Source organism: Bombina bombina, chromosome 3, assembly GCF_027579735.1.
Source record: "Bombina bombina isolate aBomBom1 chromosome 3, aBomBom1.pri, whole genome shotgun sequence".
Taxonomy (NCBI): Eukaryota; Metazoa; Chordata; class Amphibia; order Anura; family Bombinatoridae; genus Bombina; species Bombina bombina.
The window spans coordinates 291,917,779-291,936,635 of NC_069501.1; the positions used below are offsets into that span (position 1 = coordinate 291,917,779).

The following is an 18,857-nucleotide window of genomic DNA, read 5'->3' on the forward strand; positions in this document are numbered from 1 at the left end:
TCTTGGATCGTGGGTAGGATGGTTCGAATGGTTTCCATCTTGAATGATGGTACCCTTAGGAATTTGTTTAAGATATTTAAGTCCAAGATTGGTCTGAAGGTTCCCTCTTTTTTGGGAACCACAAATAGATTTGAGTAAAATCCTTGTCCCTGTTCCGATCGCGGAACTGAGTGGATCACCCCCATGATTAAGAGGTCTTGTACACATTGTAGAAATGCCTCTCTCTTTACTAGGTTTGTCGATAACCTCGAAAGATGGAACCTCCCTTGTGGAGGAGAGGTTTTGAAATCCAGAAGGTATCCCTGAGATATAATCTTTAACGTCCAGGGATCCTGCACATCTCTTGCCCAAGCCTGGGCAAAGAGAGAAAGTCTGCCCCCCACTAAATCCATCTCTGGATAGGTGGCCCTGACTTCATGCTGTCTTAGGGGCGGGAGTAGGCTTTCTGGCCTGCTTGCCCTTGTTCCATGACTGGTTGCCTTTCCAACCTTGTCTGTAACGAGCAGTAGTTCCTTCCTGTTTTGGAGTGGAGGAAGTCGATGCTGCTCCTGCCTTGAAGTTACGAAAGGCACGAAAATTAGACTGTTTGGCCTTTGGTTTGGCCCTGTCCTGAGGAAGGGCGTGGCCCTTACCTCCCGTAATGTCAGCAATAATTTCCTTCAAGCCGGGCCCGAATAAGGTCTGCCCTTTGAAAGGAATGTTAAGTAGTTTAGACTTGGAAGTTACATCCGCTGACCAGGATTTAAGCCAGAGCGCTCTGCGCGCCTGTATGGCGAATCCGGAATTTTTAGCCGTAAGTTTGGTTAGATGTACTACGGCATCTGAAACAAACGCATTAGCTTGCTTAAGGGTTCTAACTTTGCTCAAGGCCTCATCCAACGGCTCTGTGCGAATCGCCTCTTCCAGAGACTCAAACCAGAATGCCGCTGCAGCCGTGACAGGCGCAATGCATGCAAGAGGCTGCAATATAAAACCCTGTTGAACAAACATTTTCTTAAGATAACCCTCTAATTTTTTTATCCATTGGATCTGAGAAAGCACAGCTATCCTCCACCGGGATAGTGGTACGCTTGGCTAACGTAGAAACTGCTCCCTCCACCTTAGGGACCGCCTGCCATAAGTCTCGTGTGGTGGCGTCTATAGGGAACATTTTTCTAAATATCGGGGGAGGGGAAAAAGGCACACCGGGTCTATCCCACTCCTTACTGATAATTTCTGTAAGTCTTTTTGGTATAGGAAAAACGTCAGTACACACCGGTACCGCATAGTATCTATCCAACCTACACAATTTCTCTGGAATTGCCACCATGTCGCAATAATTCAGAGCCGCTAATACCTCCCCTAGTAACACACGGAGGTTCTCAAGCTTAAATTTAAAATTTGAAATTTCTGAATCCGGTCTCCCCGAATCAGAACCGTCACCGACAGAATGAAGCTCACCGTCCTCATGTTCTGCAAGTTATGACGCAGTATCAGACATGGCTCTCGTGTCATCAGCGCGCTCTGTCCTTAACCCAGAGCTATCGCGTTTGCCCCTTAATTCGGGCATATTATATAATACTTCTTTCATAACATTAGCCATATCATGTAAAGTGATTTGTAAGGGCCTAGATGTACTAGGTGTCTCAATCCTACGCATCTCCCGAGCGGGAGACGCAGGTACTGACACGTGAGGAGAGTTAGGCGGCATAACTTCCCCCTCGTTGTCTGGTGATAGCTTCTTTATCGGTACAGATTGACTTTTATTCAAAGCAATATCAATACAATTGGTACACATCGTTCTATTGGGCTCCACATTGGCTTTTGAACATGATGAACAAACAGTTTCCTCTGAATCAGACATGTTTAAAACAGACTTAGCAATGAAACTAACAAGCTTGGAAATCACTTTCAATAAGTTTTACAAGCAATATAAAAAACGCTGCAGCGCTTCAAAAATACAGATATAATTAAACAATTCTTAACAAGAAGTGTATTATTAGCAGAGGATTGCACCCATTAGCAAAAGGATGATTAACCCCTCAATACCCAAAACGGATAAAACAGATATCAATTAAGATTTAACGCTTTTAATCACAGTCAGCACACTGTCACAGATCTGCTGTGACTGATTACCTCCCTCACAAATGAAATTTGCAGACCCCTGAGCTCTCTAGAGACGTCCTGGATCAAGGAGGAAGAAGCAGAAAGACTGTGCAATAATTTTAACTGCGCAACAAGGCGCTAAAACAAGGGCCCTCCCACTCCAATCACAACAGTGGGAGCCCTGATATAACGGTTTCCATGCAGAAAAATATGTTAGCCATGTGGAAAAAATCATGCCCAAAGCGATTTATCACCAAAGTACCTCACAAAAAACGAATAACATGCCAGTAAACGTTTTATTAAAAAACAACATTTCTCAATGTCATGCAAAGCTATCACTAAGCCTGCTACCAGTTGCTACCACTGCAGAGAAGGCTTAAGTATTATTTCAGTGTTAACAGTATTTTCTCAGTCAAATTCTAGTCCCTAGAATATAACTCGACTGCGCATACATTTATCAGCCTGATACCAGTTGCTACTACTGCATTTAAGGCTGTACTTACATCATACGGTAACAGCAGTATTTTCTTAGTCAATTCCATTCCCAGAAAATAAAGTACCGCACATACCTCATTTGCGGAGGACCCCGCATGCTATTCCCAGTCTGAAGTTACCCCACTCCTCAGAATGTCGAGAACAGCCAGTGGATCTTAGTTACGCCTGCTAAGTTCATAGATAAAAAACGCAGGCAGTTTCTTCTTCCAAATACTGCCTGAGATAGAAAAACAGCACACTCCGGTGCCATTTAAAATAACAAACTTTTGATTGAAGAATAGTTAAGTAAAAACTCCAGCTCCTCTCGCGACCTCCTTCTTTGTTGAGGGTTGCAAGAGAATGACTGGATATGACATGTGAGGGGAGGAGCTATATAGCAGCTCTGCTTGGGTGATCCTCTTGCAACTTCCTGTTGGGAAGGAGAATATATCCCATAAGTAATGGATGACCCGTGGACTGAACACACTTAACAAGAGAAATATGTATTTATGAATAAATGCATCATATTATCATATTCTTATATGTGAAGAACATTGGAATGTGAAATATTCATAATTTCATGTCGGGTTAGTGCACTTGAGAATATGCGATCTGGTTTGCACGCAAGTAAAGTGGTTTTTTTTGCGTGCAAGCAATAACTTTTTATTTTTAACTTGCAATACGCTAAATAGCGCTCCTAATCTAGCCCTAAATGAGACCCTACAATAATTCCCAACCTACTTCAAAATCTTCTTAAAATCCATATACTGAGGTAACAACAAATGACTAGTTTCCTGCTTCGTATTTAAAAAAACAAAACACAACATATAAATAAGGTAGTATAGTTAACAAGGGTTTTTGTGTGCATTGCCAACACCTGTGAAACCTATCTATGAAACCAATGTAATGTGAGATCAGTAATACATAGTTACTTACTTTGTAACTCAGCTCCGATATGTTGACATTGACACCTGTTGACCTTTTCAGGTTCCCATCATGTGACACAACAACCTCTTCGTCTTTTGTAAGATGACAGTCAAGCTCCAGCATGTCAGTCCCTAAGTCGATCGCACTACAAGGCAAGAAAGGATGAGCAGGTTACATACAAAACTGCCAATACTATTCTATTGCAACATAAACTACATACGGTTTAAATAGTTTTTTTCTCTTCTGTCTTACACAAACTTATTTTTCTTATTTTACTGATAAAATCTAACATTCCATACAGAGCTATTTTCAATATAAATAAGATGCAACTAACCTTCAGTAGCATGGATAATGGAAACTTGCCTTTTTCCTCATAACAGTGAAATACTAGAACTCCGGACCCGCAAGTTACAATTTACTAAGTGTTACAAGGTTTTATCCCTAAGTATGGGAAACCGCCTGTAGGTAGCATAAGGCAGCTGTGGTCTTTCTTCAAGGTTCAATGATACTTGATCACTTTACACATTTTTTTTCAATCATTTTTAATGATTTTCAAATAAAGTAAAAACAGGGAAGCAGAAAGAAAAGGGGCATCGTACAGTATAACAATTTTGGCAAAATCAACAAACCAACTTCATATGAGCTAAACACTGAATTGTATAACTAGAAGAATAGAGGAATACAGCAAATTATATCTGTATCTATCTATCTATCTATATATATATAATACGTATTGTGACATTTTTCCCACGTTGCACGAATATAGAACTTGTTTCTGGGTGTGCTTTGTATCAATTTTAACTTATCCCTGAACTTGAACTTTGACCTTATTTCTGACCTTGTCTCTGGATTATCCCTTATACTGTGTTGCTGATATCGTTGCTGATCCAGCTTTGCCGTCCTGACAATTCTTCTGGTTCCCGATTCTGTTGGGACACTGCCCGGCCCCTATTGACCTCTGGCTCTCCTGACCTCTCTCTTTGGATTTTGATATGAAAACCCTTTAGCCTACAAGGTTTGACTTTGGCTTTCCTGACTCTTCTATTGGACTATTCCTGTTACTAATCACTCCTCTTTACCATCTAGTGGTCACGTCCTGGGTTTCAGCCAGTGTGTGGAGACAGTGTTTGCTTTAACACTTCTCAACCTCTGGGTCCCTACCTGGATAGACATTTAACTACCATCATAGAAGAAAACGATAAAGGGAATGGCTGGAAAGCTAAATCACGTGTCACACAACAGCAGTTATTTAAAAATAAGGTATTGTCGTGTAAGCCTCTATTTAAAAGAACACAATTAACTGCGCTAGAAGTAAGCTTTTTGTACAAATTGAGTGCCACTTGTATTTCTAGTGGAAAAGTAAACAGTTTTTGGTTGCTCACTAACCCAACGAGTTTAAAAAGCCAAACTTAGAATATCACGCTCGATAACCTATTCACCCGTAAAAGTCAATGGAGAAACAAAAAAGTTAAAAAAACTACCCTACTCGCGAACAAACCAAATTGCATATTCTCAAGTGCGCTAACTCGACATGACAATATGAATATCTCACATTCCAATGTTCTTCACATACAAGAATATGTTCTATTTATTCATAAATACATATATATATATATATATATATATATATATATATATATAAAAGTACAAAAGAAAAATGAGCCAGTAGAAAGAGTCCACTAGATCACTCCTTGGCGCTACTATCAAGATAATATTATGCCACAGTGTATAAATAGTTATATCCGGCACCTCATATACAATAATCTAGCTAGATAAATCAGGCAGCCAATACCAAAAATGCAGAGGAGACCTATCACCCCTCTAAAAGGAAATATAAACAGAAGGAGAAGGATGGCGCAGAGAACCAAAAGCTAGAGCTGATTGTGTGTCATTTTATGTTCTATTAAAGCAGTTTTACACTATGTTTGCTTTTCTGGTTCTTTTTCTATGACACTAATACCGGAGCTGGAAGTTACCACTCATTAAAGAGAGCACGAGGAGCTTAGGAAGGTTTCACTATCAGAAAATTTCAAGACTCTGACGATTGTATACCGAGAGACAGGGACGTGCACTCATAGGAGGCAGTGCCTACCCTGCCATATGTGGCCAAAGCTTAATTACATTTTAATTAAAACAAAAATAATTTTCCCCCCATGTAATGCTATGGAGAGGCAGGTACAGGAACGCTTCTCTCCATTGCAGTACATGGGTCAAAGGAAAAGCTGTGCTGCAGCGCCACCTGTCTTCTTTCAATATATTAGCAGCAACAATTGGGACTAATAGGAGGCACCCCTCTTGATGCCTCCTAGCAAGTGAAGATAGATTAATCAGAAGGAGGATACAGTGAGCAGGGTCATGTGACACAACTGGAAGCTGAGGTAACTTAAGAACAGATGACACCAAGCAGAAGAGTAAAGTAGTATTCTACATCTCTTGTGATTCACAAATTGTGTTCAGATACAGCTCATTAACAGGGGGGACAGTAAGTGAGCATAACCCAAGCAGAAGAGTAAAGTAGCATTCTACATCTCTTGTGATTCACAAATTGTGTTCAGATACAGCTCATTAACAGGGGGGGGGGGGCAGTAAGTTAGCATAACCCAAGCAGAAGAGTAAAGTAGTATTCTACATCTCTTGTGATTCACAAATTGTGTTCAGATGCAGCTCATTAACAGGGGGACAGTAAGTGAGCATAACCCAAGCAGAAGAGTAAAGTAGCATTCTACATCTCTTGTGATTCACAAATTGTGTTCAGATACAGCTCATTAACGGGGGGGGGGGGGGGCAGTAAGTGAGCAAAAACCCAATACTGACTGGAAGTCAAAGGGTCAATTCAAATTTAAATCCATAATTTAAAACCCAGAGTTTGAAGCTAAGTGTGCAGTGTCCACATTATTTAAATAAGTTTTTGACATTGAATATTGCTAAGCCTCCCTTTTTTCATGGTTATTTGATTTAATTAGGTACAAACCCCATATAAGTTATGTCTGTTCAGTCAGAGGATGCAGTATCTATTTTTATTTTTCTCTGTGTCTCCATTTATTTAAAGACTGCTGTTAACTTGTAATTCACAAATCAATTGAAAGCTGTTGCATTGTGTTTTTAATATGTGCTGCTTTTATACAAGTTTATATTAATAAAAATGAGATGAGTCATTTAAAAAATATATGTAATTATTGCAGTTAAATGTTTTTAGAAATAATGCCACTGTAAAGTAACTGGTTAAACACATAGTCAAAGGGAGACATTTAAAAACAGAATTTATGCTTACCTGATAAATTACTTTCTCCAACGGTGTGTCCGGTCCACGGCGTCATCCTTACTTGTGGGATATTCTCTTCCCCAACAGGAAATGGCAAAGAGCCCAGCAAAGCTGGTCACATGATCCCTCCTAGGCTCCGCCTACCCCAGTCATTCGACCAACGTACAGGAGGAAATATGCATAGGAGAAACCATATGATACCGTGGTGACTGTAGTTAGAAAAAATAATTCAACAGACCTGATTAAAAAAACCAGGGCGGGCCGTGGACCGGACACACCGTTGGAGAAAGTAATTTATCAGGTAAGCATAAATTCTGTTTTCTCCAACATAGGTGTGTCCGGTCCACGGCGTCATCCTTACTTGTGGGAACCAATACCAAAGCTTTAGGACACGGATGAAGGGAGGGAGCAAATCAGGTCACCTAAATGGAAGGCACCACGGCTTGCAAAACCTTTCTCCCAAAAATAGCCTCCGAAGAAGCAAAAGTATCAAATTTGTAAAATTTGGCAAAAGTGTGCAGTGAAGACCAAGTCGCTGCCTTACATATCTGGTCAACAGAAGCCTCGTTCTTGAAGGCCCATGTGGAAGCCACAGCCCTAGTGGAATGAGCTGTGATTCTTTCAGGAGGCTGCCGTCCGGCAGTCTCATAAGCCAATCGGATAATGCTTTTAAGCCAAAAAGAAAGAGAGGTAGAAGTTGCTTTTTGACCTCTCCTTTTACCAGAATAAACAACAAACAAAGAAGATGTTTGTCTGAAATCTTTAGTAGCCTCTAAATAGAATTTTAGAGCACGGACTACGTCCAAATTGTGTAACAAACGTTCCTTCTTTGAAACTGGATTCGGACACAAAGAAGGTACAACTATCTCCTGGTTAATATTTTTGTTGGAAACAACTTTCGGAAGAAAACCAGGCTTAGTACGCAAAACCACCTTATCTGCATGGAACACCAGATAGGGCGGAGAACTCTGCAGAGCAGATAACTCAGAAACTCTTCTAGCAGAAGAAATTGCAACCAAAAACAAAACTTTCCAAGATAATAACTTAATATCTACGGAATGTAAGGGTTCAAACGGAACCCCTTGAAGAACTGAAAGAACTAGATTAAGACTCCAGGGAGGAGTCAAAGGTCTGTAAACAGGCTTGATTCTAACCAGAGCCTGAACAAACGCTTGAACGTCTGGCACAGCTGCCAGCCTCTTGTGAAGTAAAACAGATAAAGCAGAGATCTGTCCCTTCAGAGAACTTGCAGATAATCCTTTCTCCAAACCTTCTTGTAGAAAGGATAGAATCTTAGGAATTTTTATCTTGTTCCATGGGAATCCTTTAGATTCACACCAACAGATATATTTTTTCCATATTTTATGGTAAATTTTTCTAGTTACAGGCTTTCTAGCCTGAATCAGAGTATCTATTACAGAATCTGAAAATCCACGCTTTGATAAAAACAAGCGTTCAATCTCCAAGCAGTCAGTTGGAGGGAAACCAGATTCGGATGTTCGAATGGACCTTGAACAAGAAGGTCCTGTCTCAAAGGTAGCTTCCATGGTGGAGCCGATGACATATTCACCAGGTCTGCATACCAAGTCCTGCGTGGCCACGCAGGAGCTATCAAGATCACCGAAGCCCTCTCCTGATTGATCCTGGCTACCAGCCTGGGAATGAGAGGAAACGGTGGGAATACATAAGCTAGGTTGAAGGTCCAAGGTGCTACTAGTGCATCTACTAGAGTCGCCTTGGGATCCCTGGATCTGGACCTGTAACAAGGAACCTTGAAGTTCTGACGAGAGGCCACCAGATCCGTGTCTGGAATGCCCCATAATCGAGTTATTTGGGCAAAGATTTCCGGATGGAGTTCCCACTCCCCCGGATGGAATGTCTGACGACTCAGAAAATCCGCTTCCCAATTTTCCACTCCTGGGATGTGGATTGCAGACAAGTGGCAGGAGTGATCCTCCGCCCATTGAATTATCTTGGTCACTTCCTCCATCGCCAGGGAACTCCTTGTTCCCCCCTGATGGTTGATATATGCAACGGTCGTCATGTTGTCTGATTGAAACCTTATGAATTTGGCCTTTGCTAGATGAGGCCAAGCTTTGAGAGCATTGAATATCGCTCTCAGTTCCAGAATGTTTATCGGGAGAAGAGATTCTTCCCGAGACCATAGACCCTGAGCTTTCAGGGGTTCCCAGACCGCGCCCCAGCCCACCAGACTGGCGTCGGTCGTGACAATGACCCACTCTGGTCTGCGGAAGCTCATTCCCTGTGACAGGTTGTCCAGGATCAGCCACCAACGGAGTGAATCTCTGGTCCTTTGATCTACTTGAATCGTCGGAGACAAGTCTGTATAATCCCCATTCCACTGTCTGAGCATGCACAGTTGCAATGGTCTTAGATGAATTCGTGCAAAAGGAACTATGTCCATTGCTGCAACCATCAATCCAATTACTTCCATGCACTGCACTATGGAAGGACGAAGAACAGAATGAAGTACTTGACAAGAGCTTAGAAGTTTTGATTTTCTGACCTCTGTCAGAAAAATCCTCATTTCTAAGGAATCTATTATTGTTCCCAAGAAGGGAACTCTTGTTGACGGGGACAGAGAACTTTTTTCTATGTTCACTTTCCATCCGTGAGATCTGAGAAAGGCTAGGACGATGTCCGTATGAGCCTTTGCTTTTGACAGAGACGACGCTTGAATCAGGATGTCGTCCAAGTACGGTACTACTGCAATGCCCCTTGGTCTTAGAACCGCTAGAAGGGACCCCAGTACCTTTGTGAAAATTCTCGGAGCAGTGGCTAATCCGAATGGAAGTGCCACAAACTGGTAATGCTTGTCCAGAAAAGCGAATCTTAGGAACTGATGATGTTCCTTGTGGATAGGAATATGTAGGTACGCATCCTTTAAATCCACGGTGGTCATAAATTGACCTTCCTGGATGGTAGGAAGGATCGTTCGAATGGTTTCCATTTTGAACGATGGAACCCTGAGAAATTTGTTTAGGATCTTGAGATCTAAAATTGGTCTGAATGTTCCCTCTTTTTTGGGAACTATGAACAGGTTGGAGTAAAACCCCATCCCTTGTTCTCCTATTGGAACTGGATGAATTACTCCCATCTTTAAAAGGTCTTCTACACAATGTAAGAATGCCTGTCTTTTTATTTGGTTTGAAGATAATTGAGACCTGTGGAACCTTCCCCTTGGGGGTAGTTCCTTGAATTCCAGGAGATAACCCTGAGAAACTATTTCTAGTGCCCAAGGATCCTGAACATCTCTTGCCCAAGCCTGAGCAAAGAGAGAAAGTCTGCCCCCCACCAGATCCGGTCCCGGATCGGGGGCCATCCCTTCATGCTGTTTTGGTAGCAGTGGCAGGCTTCTTGGCCTGCTTACCCTTGTTCCAGCCTTGCATCGGTCTCCAGGCTGGTTTGGGTTGAGAAGTATTACCCTCTTGCTTAGAGGATGTAGAATTAGAGGCTGGTCCGTTTCTGCGAAAGGGACGAAAATTAGGCTTATTTTTAGCCTTAAAAGACCTATACTGAGGAAGGGCGTGGCCCTTTCCCCCGGTGATGTCTGAAATAATCTCTTTCAAATCAGGACCAAACAGTGTTTTACCCTTGAAAGGGATGTTGAGCAATTTTGTCTTGGAAGACACATCCGCTGACCAAGACTTTAGCCAAAGCGCTCTGCGCGCCACGATAGCAAACCCTGAATTTTTCGCCGCTAATCTAGCTAATTGCAAAGCGGCATCTAAAATAAAAGAGTTAGCCAATTTAAGTGCTTGAACTCTGTCCATAACCTCCTCATACGAAGATTCTTTATTGAGCAACTTTTCTAGTTCTTCGAACCAGAAACACGCTGCCGTAGTGACAGGAACAATGCATGAAATTGGTTGTAGAAGGTAACCTTGCTGAACAAACATCTTTTTAAGCAAACCCTCTAATTTTTTATCCATAGGATCTTTGAAAGCACAACTATCTTCTATGGGAATAGTAGTGCGTTTGTTTAGAGTAGAGACCGCCCCCTCGACCTTGGGGACTGTCTGCCATAAGTCCTTTCTGGGGTCGACTATAGGAAATAATTTCTTAAATATAGGGGGGAGGAACAAAAGGTATGCCGGGCCTTTCCCACTCCTTATTTACTATGTCCGCCACCCGCTTGGGTATAGGAAAAGCATCGGGGGGCACCGGAACCTCTAGGAACTTGTCCATCTTACATAATTTCTCTGGAATGACCAAATTGTCACAATCATCCAGAGTAGATAATACCTCCTTAAGCAGTGCGCGGAGATGTTCTAATTTAAATTTAAATGTTACAATATCAGGTTCAGCTTGTTGAGAAATTTTTCCTGAATCTGAAATTTCTCCCTCAGACAAAACCTTCCTCCTGGCCCCTTCAGATTGGTGTGAGGGTATGTCAGAACCGTTATCATCAGCGTCCTCTTGCTCTTCAGTGTTTAAAACAGAGCAATCGCGCTTTCTCTGATAAGTAGGCATTTTAGATAAAATGTTTGCAATAGAATTATCCATAACAGCCGTTAATTGTTGCATGGTAATAAGTATTGGCGCACTAGATGTACTAGGGGCCTCTTGTGTGGGCAAAACTGGTGTAGACACAGAAGGGGATGATGCAGTACCATGCTTACTCCCCTCATTTGAGGAATCATCTTGGGCAATATTATTATCTGTGGCATCATTGTCCCTACTTTGTTTGGACACTATGTCACAATTATCACATATATTTAAATGGGGAGAAACCTTGGCTTTCATACATATAGAACATCGCTTATCTGATGGTTCAGACATGTTAAACAGGCTTAAACTTGTCAACAAAGCACAAAAAACGTTTTAAAATAAAACCGTTACTGTCACTTTAAATTTTAAACAGAACACACTTTATTACTGAATATGCGAAAAAGCATGAAGGAATTGTTCAAAATTCACCAAAATTTCACCACAGTGTCTTAAAGCCTTAAAAGTATTGCACACCAAATTTGAAAGCTTTAACCCTTAAAATAACGGAACCGGAGCCGTTTTTACATTTAACCGCTATACAGTCCCAGGTATCTGCTTTGCTGAGACCCAACCAAGCCCAGAGGGGAATACGATACCAAATGACGCCTTCTATAAGCTTTTTCAGTGGTTCTTAGCTCCTCACACATGCATCTGCATGCCTTGCTTTCCAAAAACAACTGCGCATTAGTGGCGCGAAAATGAGGCTCTGCCTATGACTAGAAAAGGCCCCCATCTGAAAAAGGTGTCCATACAGTGCCTGCCGTTTTTTAACAACAATCCCCAAGATAATAATAACTATTAAGAGTTATAATCTGCCCAATATGCTTAGCAAAGTAATCGTTTTAGCCCAGAAAAATGTCTACCAGTTTTTTAAGCCCTTATAAAGCCCTTTATTCTTTTACTTAATCTAAGAAAATGGCTTACCGGTCCCCATAGGGGAAATGACAGCCTTCCAGCATTACAAAGTCTTGTTAGAAATGTGGCCAGTCATACCTCAAGCAGAAAAGTCTGCCAACTGTTTCCCCCAACTGAAGTTACTTCATCTCAACAGTCCTGTGTGGAAACAGCAATCGATTTTAGTAACGTTTGCTAAAATCATCTTCCTCTTACAAACAGAAATCTTCATCTCTTTTCTGTTTCAGAGTAAATAGTACATACCAGCACTATTTTAAAATAACAAACACTTGATTGAAGAATAAAAACTACATTTAAACACCAAAAAACTCTTAACCATCTCCGTGGAGATGTTGCCGGTGCAACGGCAAAGAGAATGACTGGGTTAGGCGGAGCCTAGGAGGGATCATGTGACCAGCTTTGCTGGGCTCTTTGCCATTTCCTGTTGGGGAAGAGAATATCCCACAAGTAAGGATGACGCCGTGGACCGGACACACCTATTTTGGAGAAATTAAACTTTCATGATTGAGGTAGAGCATGCTATTTTAAAAGACTTTTCTAGTTATTTATATTTTGAGAATTAGCATCAACTGTTACTGGCCGCATGTCATCAAATCAAATTAATTTTTGAAAGGAACATGAAAGTCATAATTACATTTCCATCTTTCAGAAATTGCACAAAAAAAAAAAACTTTCTATTTTACTTTTATTATTATGTACTTCATTCTTTTGGTATCCTTTGGTGTCCTTTGTTGAAGAGCTTACCTAAGTGGGATGTGCACGTGCATTTCTTGTACACCATATTGCAGCAGCTGTGTTGGCAGTATTGATAACTTGTCCTTTGTGTAAAACTTGTATGGTAAATTATTTCTATTTTTACAATACAGTAGTGAGTAGAGAAGAGATTGTGTATCATTCTAATTGCTTAGTAACTGGCACTGTGCCACAGATTTTTGTGAGTGTGTATGTGAGCAGAGTGTGTGTGGGTGTCAGTGAGCAGAGTATGTGTGCTTTATTCTCCAGGTAATCAATACATTTCCGATGAGCTGGTGCTTTAGTGCATTGTTTCTCAACAATGGTCCTCAAGTACCCCCAACAGGCCAGGTTTTCATTATAGCCGAATCAGTGCACAGGTGAAGTAATCAGCTGATCAGTAACTCAGTGGTTACTAACGTGCTCTCACCCATCACCTGATTATGTCACCTGTGCACTGGTTCAGCTATCATTTAAACCTACCCTGTTGGGGGTACTTGCGGCCCTCTGTACATGTGTTTCTCCGGCGTATCATATCTAGTGCCTCACCAGTCTCTGACCTCACTGCACGTCACTGATACACACATATATATACAGTGGGGCAAAAAAGTATTTAGTCAGCCGCCAATTGTGCAAGTTCTCCCACTTAAGAAGATGAGAGAGGCCTGTAATTTTCATCATAGGTATACCTCAACTATGAGAGACAAAATGTGGAAACAAATCCAGACAATCACATTGTCTGATTTGGAAAGAATTTATTTGCATATTATGGTGGAAAATAAGTATTTGGTCACCTACAAAATGCACAGCCATTCCCAGTCCAGCACCTTGTCATATACCATATCCCTTTAAATTAATGTTAAAACATTTTTTTTTAAGATCAGGTAAACATTTTTTTACCTTCATATAATAATACCAGATTGTGCACTATTCTTTGTGCAGGATCTGCGATAACATTTTCTGTGCTCCACTTGTAAACTAGCCCAATAGTGCAAACATTTTCTGTGCTCTACTTGGAAACTAGCCCAATAGTGCTAACATTTTCTGTGCTCTACTTGGAAACTAGCCCAATAGTGCTAACATTTTCTGTGCTCCACTTGTAATCTAGCCCAATAGTGCTAACATTTTCTGTGCTCCACTTGTAAACTAGCCCAATAGTGCTAACATTTTCTGTGCTCCACTTGTAATCTAGACCAATAGTGCTAACATTTTCTGTGCTCTACTTGGAAACTAGCCCAATAGTGCTAACATTTTCTGTGCTCCACTTGTAATCTAGCCCAATAGTGCTAACATTTTCTGTGCTCCGCTTGTAATCTAGCCCAATAGTGCTAACATTTTCTGTGCTCCACTTGTAATCTAGCCCAATAGTGCTAACATTTTTTAGCTCCACTTGTAATCTAGCCTAATAGTGCTAACATTTTCTGTGCTCCACTTGTAAACTAGCCCAATAGTGCTAACATTTTCTGTGCTCTACTTGTTAACTAGCCCAATAGTGCTAACATTTTCTGTGCTCTACTTGCAATCTAGCCCAATAGTGCTAACATTTTCTGTGCTCTACTTGGAAACTAGCCCAATAGTGCTAACATTTTCTGTGCTCCACTTGTAATCTAGCCCAATAGTGCTAACATTATCTGTGCTCCACTTGTAATCCAGCCCAATAGTGCTAACATTATCTGTGCTCCACTTGTAATCCAGCCCAATAGTGCTAACATTTTCTGTGTTCCACTTGTAATCTAGCCCAACAGTGCTAACATTTTCTGTGCTCCACTTGTAATCTAGCCCAATAGTACTAACATTTTCTGTGCTCCACTTGAAATCTAGCCCAATAGTGCTAACATTTTTGAGCTCCACTTGTAATCTAGCCCAATAGTGCTAACATTTTTGAGCTCCATTTGTAATCTAGACTAATAGTGCGTACATTTTTGAGCTCCACTTGCAATCTAGGCATTTACTGTACAAAGCCGTGCTAATGTTATGGGTGTGCTTGATGAATAACATAATTTATGTAACAACTTACCTGATAAATTCATTTCTTTCATATTGGCAAGAGTCCATGAGCTAGTGACGTATGGGATATACAATCCTACCAGGAGGGGCAAAGTTTCCCAAACCTCAAAATGCCTATAAATACACCACTCACCACACCCACAATTCAGTTTAACGAATAGCCAAGAAGTGGGGTGATAAAGAAAGGAGTAAAAAGCATCAACAAAGGAATTTGGAAATAATTGTGCTTTATACAAAAAAATCATAACCACCATAAAAAGGGTGGGCCTCATGGACTCTTGCCTATATGAAAGAAATGAATTTATCAGGTAAGTTCTTACATAAATTATGTTTTCTTTCATGTAATTGGCAAGAGTCCATGAGCTAGTGACGTATGGGATAGCAATACCCAAGATGTGGAACTCCACGCAAGAGTCACTAGAGAGGGATTAATAAATGAAAAGAAAAACTTAAAACATAAGCAGAAGAATCAAACTGAAACAGCTGCCTGAAGAACTTTGCTACCAAAAACTGCTTCCGAAGAAGCAAATACATCAAAACGGTAGAATTTAGTAAATGTATGCAAAGAAGACCAAGTTGATGCTTTGCAAATCTGATCAACTGAAGCTTCATTCTTAAAAGCCCACGAAGTGGAGACTGATCTAGTAGAATGAGCTGTAATTCTCTGAGGCGGGGCTTGACCCGACTCCAAATAAGCTTGATGAATCAAAAGCTTTAACCACGAAGCCAAGGAAACAGCAGAAGCCTTCTGACCTTTCCTAGAACCAGAAAAAATAACAAATAGACTAGAAGTCTTCCTGAAATCTTTAGTCGCTTCAATATAATATTTCAAAGCTCTCACCACATCCAAAGAATGTAAGGATCTCTCCAAAGAATTCTTAGGATTAGGACACAAGTAGGAAGGGACAACAATTTCTCTATTAATGATGTTAGAATTCACAACCTTAGGTAAAAATTTAAATGAAGTACGCAAAACCGCCTTATCCTGATGAAAAATCAGAAAAAGAGATTCACAAGAAAAAGCAGATAATTCAGAAACTCTTCTAGCAGAAGAGATGGCCAAAAGGAAAAACACTTTCCAAGAAAGTCGTTTAATGTCCAAAGAATTCATAGGCTCAAAAGAAGGAGCCTGTAAAGCCTTCAAAACCAAATTAAGACTCCAAGGAGGAGAGATTGATTTAATGACAGGCTAGATACGAACCAAAGCCTGTACAAAACAGTGAATATCAGGAAGTTTAGCAATCTTTCTGTGAAATAAAACAGAAAGAGCAGAGATTTGTCCCTTCAAGGAACTTGCAGACAAACCCTTATCTAAACCATCCTGAAAGAACTGTAAAATTCTAGGAATTTTGAAAGAATGCCAAGAGAATTTATGAGAAGAACACCATGAAATATAAATTTTCCAAACTCGATAGATATTAAATCTTTCTAGAAACAGATTTACGAGCTTGTAACATAGTATTAATCACTGAGTCAGAGAAACTTCTATGACTAAGCACTAGGCGTTCAATTTCCATACTTTCAAATTTAATGATTTGAGATCCTGATGGAAAAAACAGACCTTGAGACAGAAGGTCCGGCCTTAATGGAAGTGGCCAAGGTTGGCAACTGGACATCCGAACAAGATCCGCATAACTAAACCTGTGAGGCCAAGCTGGAGCCATCAGCAACACAAACGATTGTTCCATGATGATTTTGGAGATCACTCTTGGAAGAACTACTAGGGGCAGGAAAATATAAGCAGGTTGATAACACCAAGGAAGTGTCAACGCATCCACTGCTTCCGCCTGAGGATCCCTGGACCTGGACAGGTACCTGGGAAATTTCTTGTTTAGATGAGAAGCCATCAGATCTATTTCTGGAAGACCCCACATCTGAACAATTTGAGAAAACACATCTGGATGGAGGGACCACTCCCCCGGATGTAAAGTCTGACGGCTGAGATAATCCGCCTCCCAATTGTCTATACCTGGGATATGAACCGCAGAAATTAGACAGGAGCTGGATTCCGCCCAAGCAAGTATCCGAGATACTTCTTTCATAGCTTGGGGACTGGGAATCCCACCCTGATGATTGACATATGCCACAGTTGTGATATTGTCTGAAAACAAATGAACGGTTCTCTCTTCAACAGAGGCCAAATCTGAAGAGCCCTGAAAATCACACGGAGTTCCAAAATATTGATTGGTAATCTCACCTCTTGAGATTTCCAAACCCCTTGTGCTGTCAGAGATCCCCAAACAGCTCCCCAACCTGAAAGACTTGCATCTGTTGTGATCACAGTCCAGGTTGGCCGAACAACAGAAGCCCCTTGAACTATATGATGGTGATCTAACCACTAAGTCAGAGATAGTTTAACATTGGAATTTAAGGATATTTATTGTGATATCCTTGTATAATCCCTGCACCATTGGTTCAGCATACAAAACTGAAGAGGACTCATATGAAAATGAGTAAAGGGGATCGCGTCCGATGCTGCAGTCATGAGACCTAAAACTTCCATTCACATAGCTACTGAAGGGAATGACTGAGACTGAAGGTTCTGAAAGGCTGCAACCAATTTTAAATGTCTCTTGTCTGTTAGAGACAGAGTCATGGACACAATCTATCTGGAAGCCTAAAAAGGTGACCCTTGTCTGATGAATCAAGGATCTCTTTGGTAAATTGATCCTCCAACCATGTTTTCGAAGAAACAACACTAGTTGATTCGTGTGAGATTCTGCAGAACGTAAAGACTGAGCTAGTACCAAGATATCGTCCAAATAAGAAAACACCGCAATACCCCGCTCTCTGATTACAGTGAGTAGGGCACCAAGAACCTTTGAAAAGATTCTTGGAGCTGTCGCCAGGCCAAAAGGAAGAGCAGTAAATTGGTAATGCTTGTCTAGAAAAGAGAATCTCAGAAACTGATAATGATCTGGATGAATCAGAATATGAAGGTATGCATCCTGCAAGTCTATTGTGGACATATAATGTCCTTGCTGAACAAAGGCAGAATAGTCCTTATAGTCACCATTTTGAAAGTTGGTACTCTTACATAACGATTCAAAATTCTCAGATCCAGAACTGGTCTGAATGAATTTTCTTTCTTTGGGACAATGAATAGATTTGAATAAAACCCCAGACCCTGTTCCTGAAACGGAACTGGCACGATTACCCATGAAAACTCCAGGTCTGAAACACATTTCAGGAAAGCCTGAGCCTTTACTGGATTTGCTGGGATGCGTGAGAGAAAAAAATCTTCTCACAGGAGGTCTTACTCTGAATCCTATTCGGTACCCCTGAGAGACAATACTCAGAATCCATTGATTTTGGACAGAATTTATCCAAACATCCTTGAAAAATCTTAATCTGCCCCCTACCAGCTGAGCTGGAATGAAGGCCGCATCTTCATGTGGACTTAGGGGCTGGCTTTGGTTTTTTAAATGGCTTGGATTTATTCCATTTTGAAGAAGGTTTCCAATTGGAAACAGATTCCTTGGGGGAAGGATTAGGTTTTTGTTCCTTATTTTGTTGAAAGGAAGAAAATGGTTAGAAGCTTTAGATTTACCCTTAGGTCTTTTATCCTGAGGCAAAAAAACTCCCTTCCCCCCAGTGACAGTTGAAATAATCGAATCCAACTGAGAACCAAATAACTTATTACCTTGGAAAGAAAGAGATATCAATCTGGACTTAGAAGTCATGTCAGAATTCCAAGATTTAAGCCACAAAGCTCTTCTAGCTAAAATAGGTAAAGATTTAACATCAATTTCGATGATATAAAAAAATGGCATCACAAATAAAATGATTAGCATGTTGCAGCAAGCGAACAATGCTAGACAAATCAGAATCCAATTCTTGTTGCGCTAAATTTTCCAACCAAAAAGTTGATGCAGCTGCAACATCAGCCAAAGAAATTGCAGGCCTGGGAAGATGACCTGAATATAAATAGGCTTTCCTTAGA

General features: G+C 40.8%; 1 protein-coding gene across 1 annotated transcript in view; it reads right to left on the bottom strand.

Annotated features, from left to right (window-relative positions):
* Positions 1-18,857, bottom strand: part of GDPD1 (glycerophosphodiester phosphodiesterase domain containing 1) — a 286,956-nt gene that overhangs the window by 142,132 nt on the left and 125,967 nt on the right. The window contains exon 3 of the mRNA XM_053706354.1: positions 3,496-3,631. Within this exon, the coding sequence (XP_053562329.1) occupies positions 3,496-3,631 (136 nt within the window). The remainder of the gene's footprint in view (positions 1-3,495; positions 3,632-18,857) is intronic.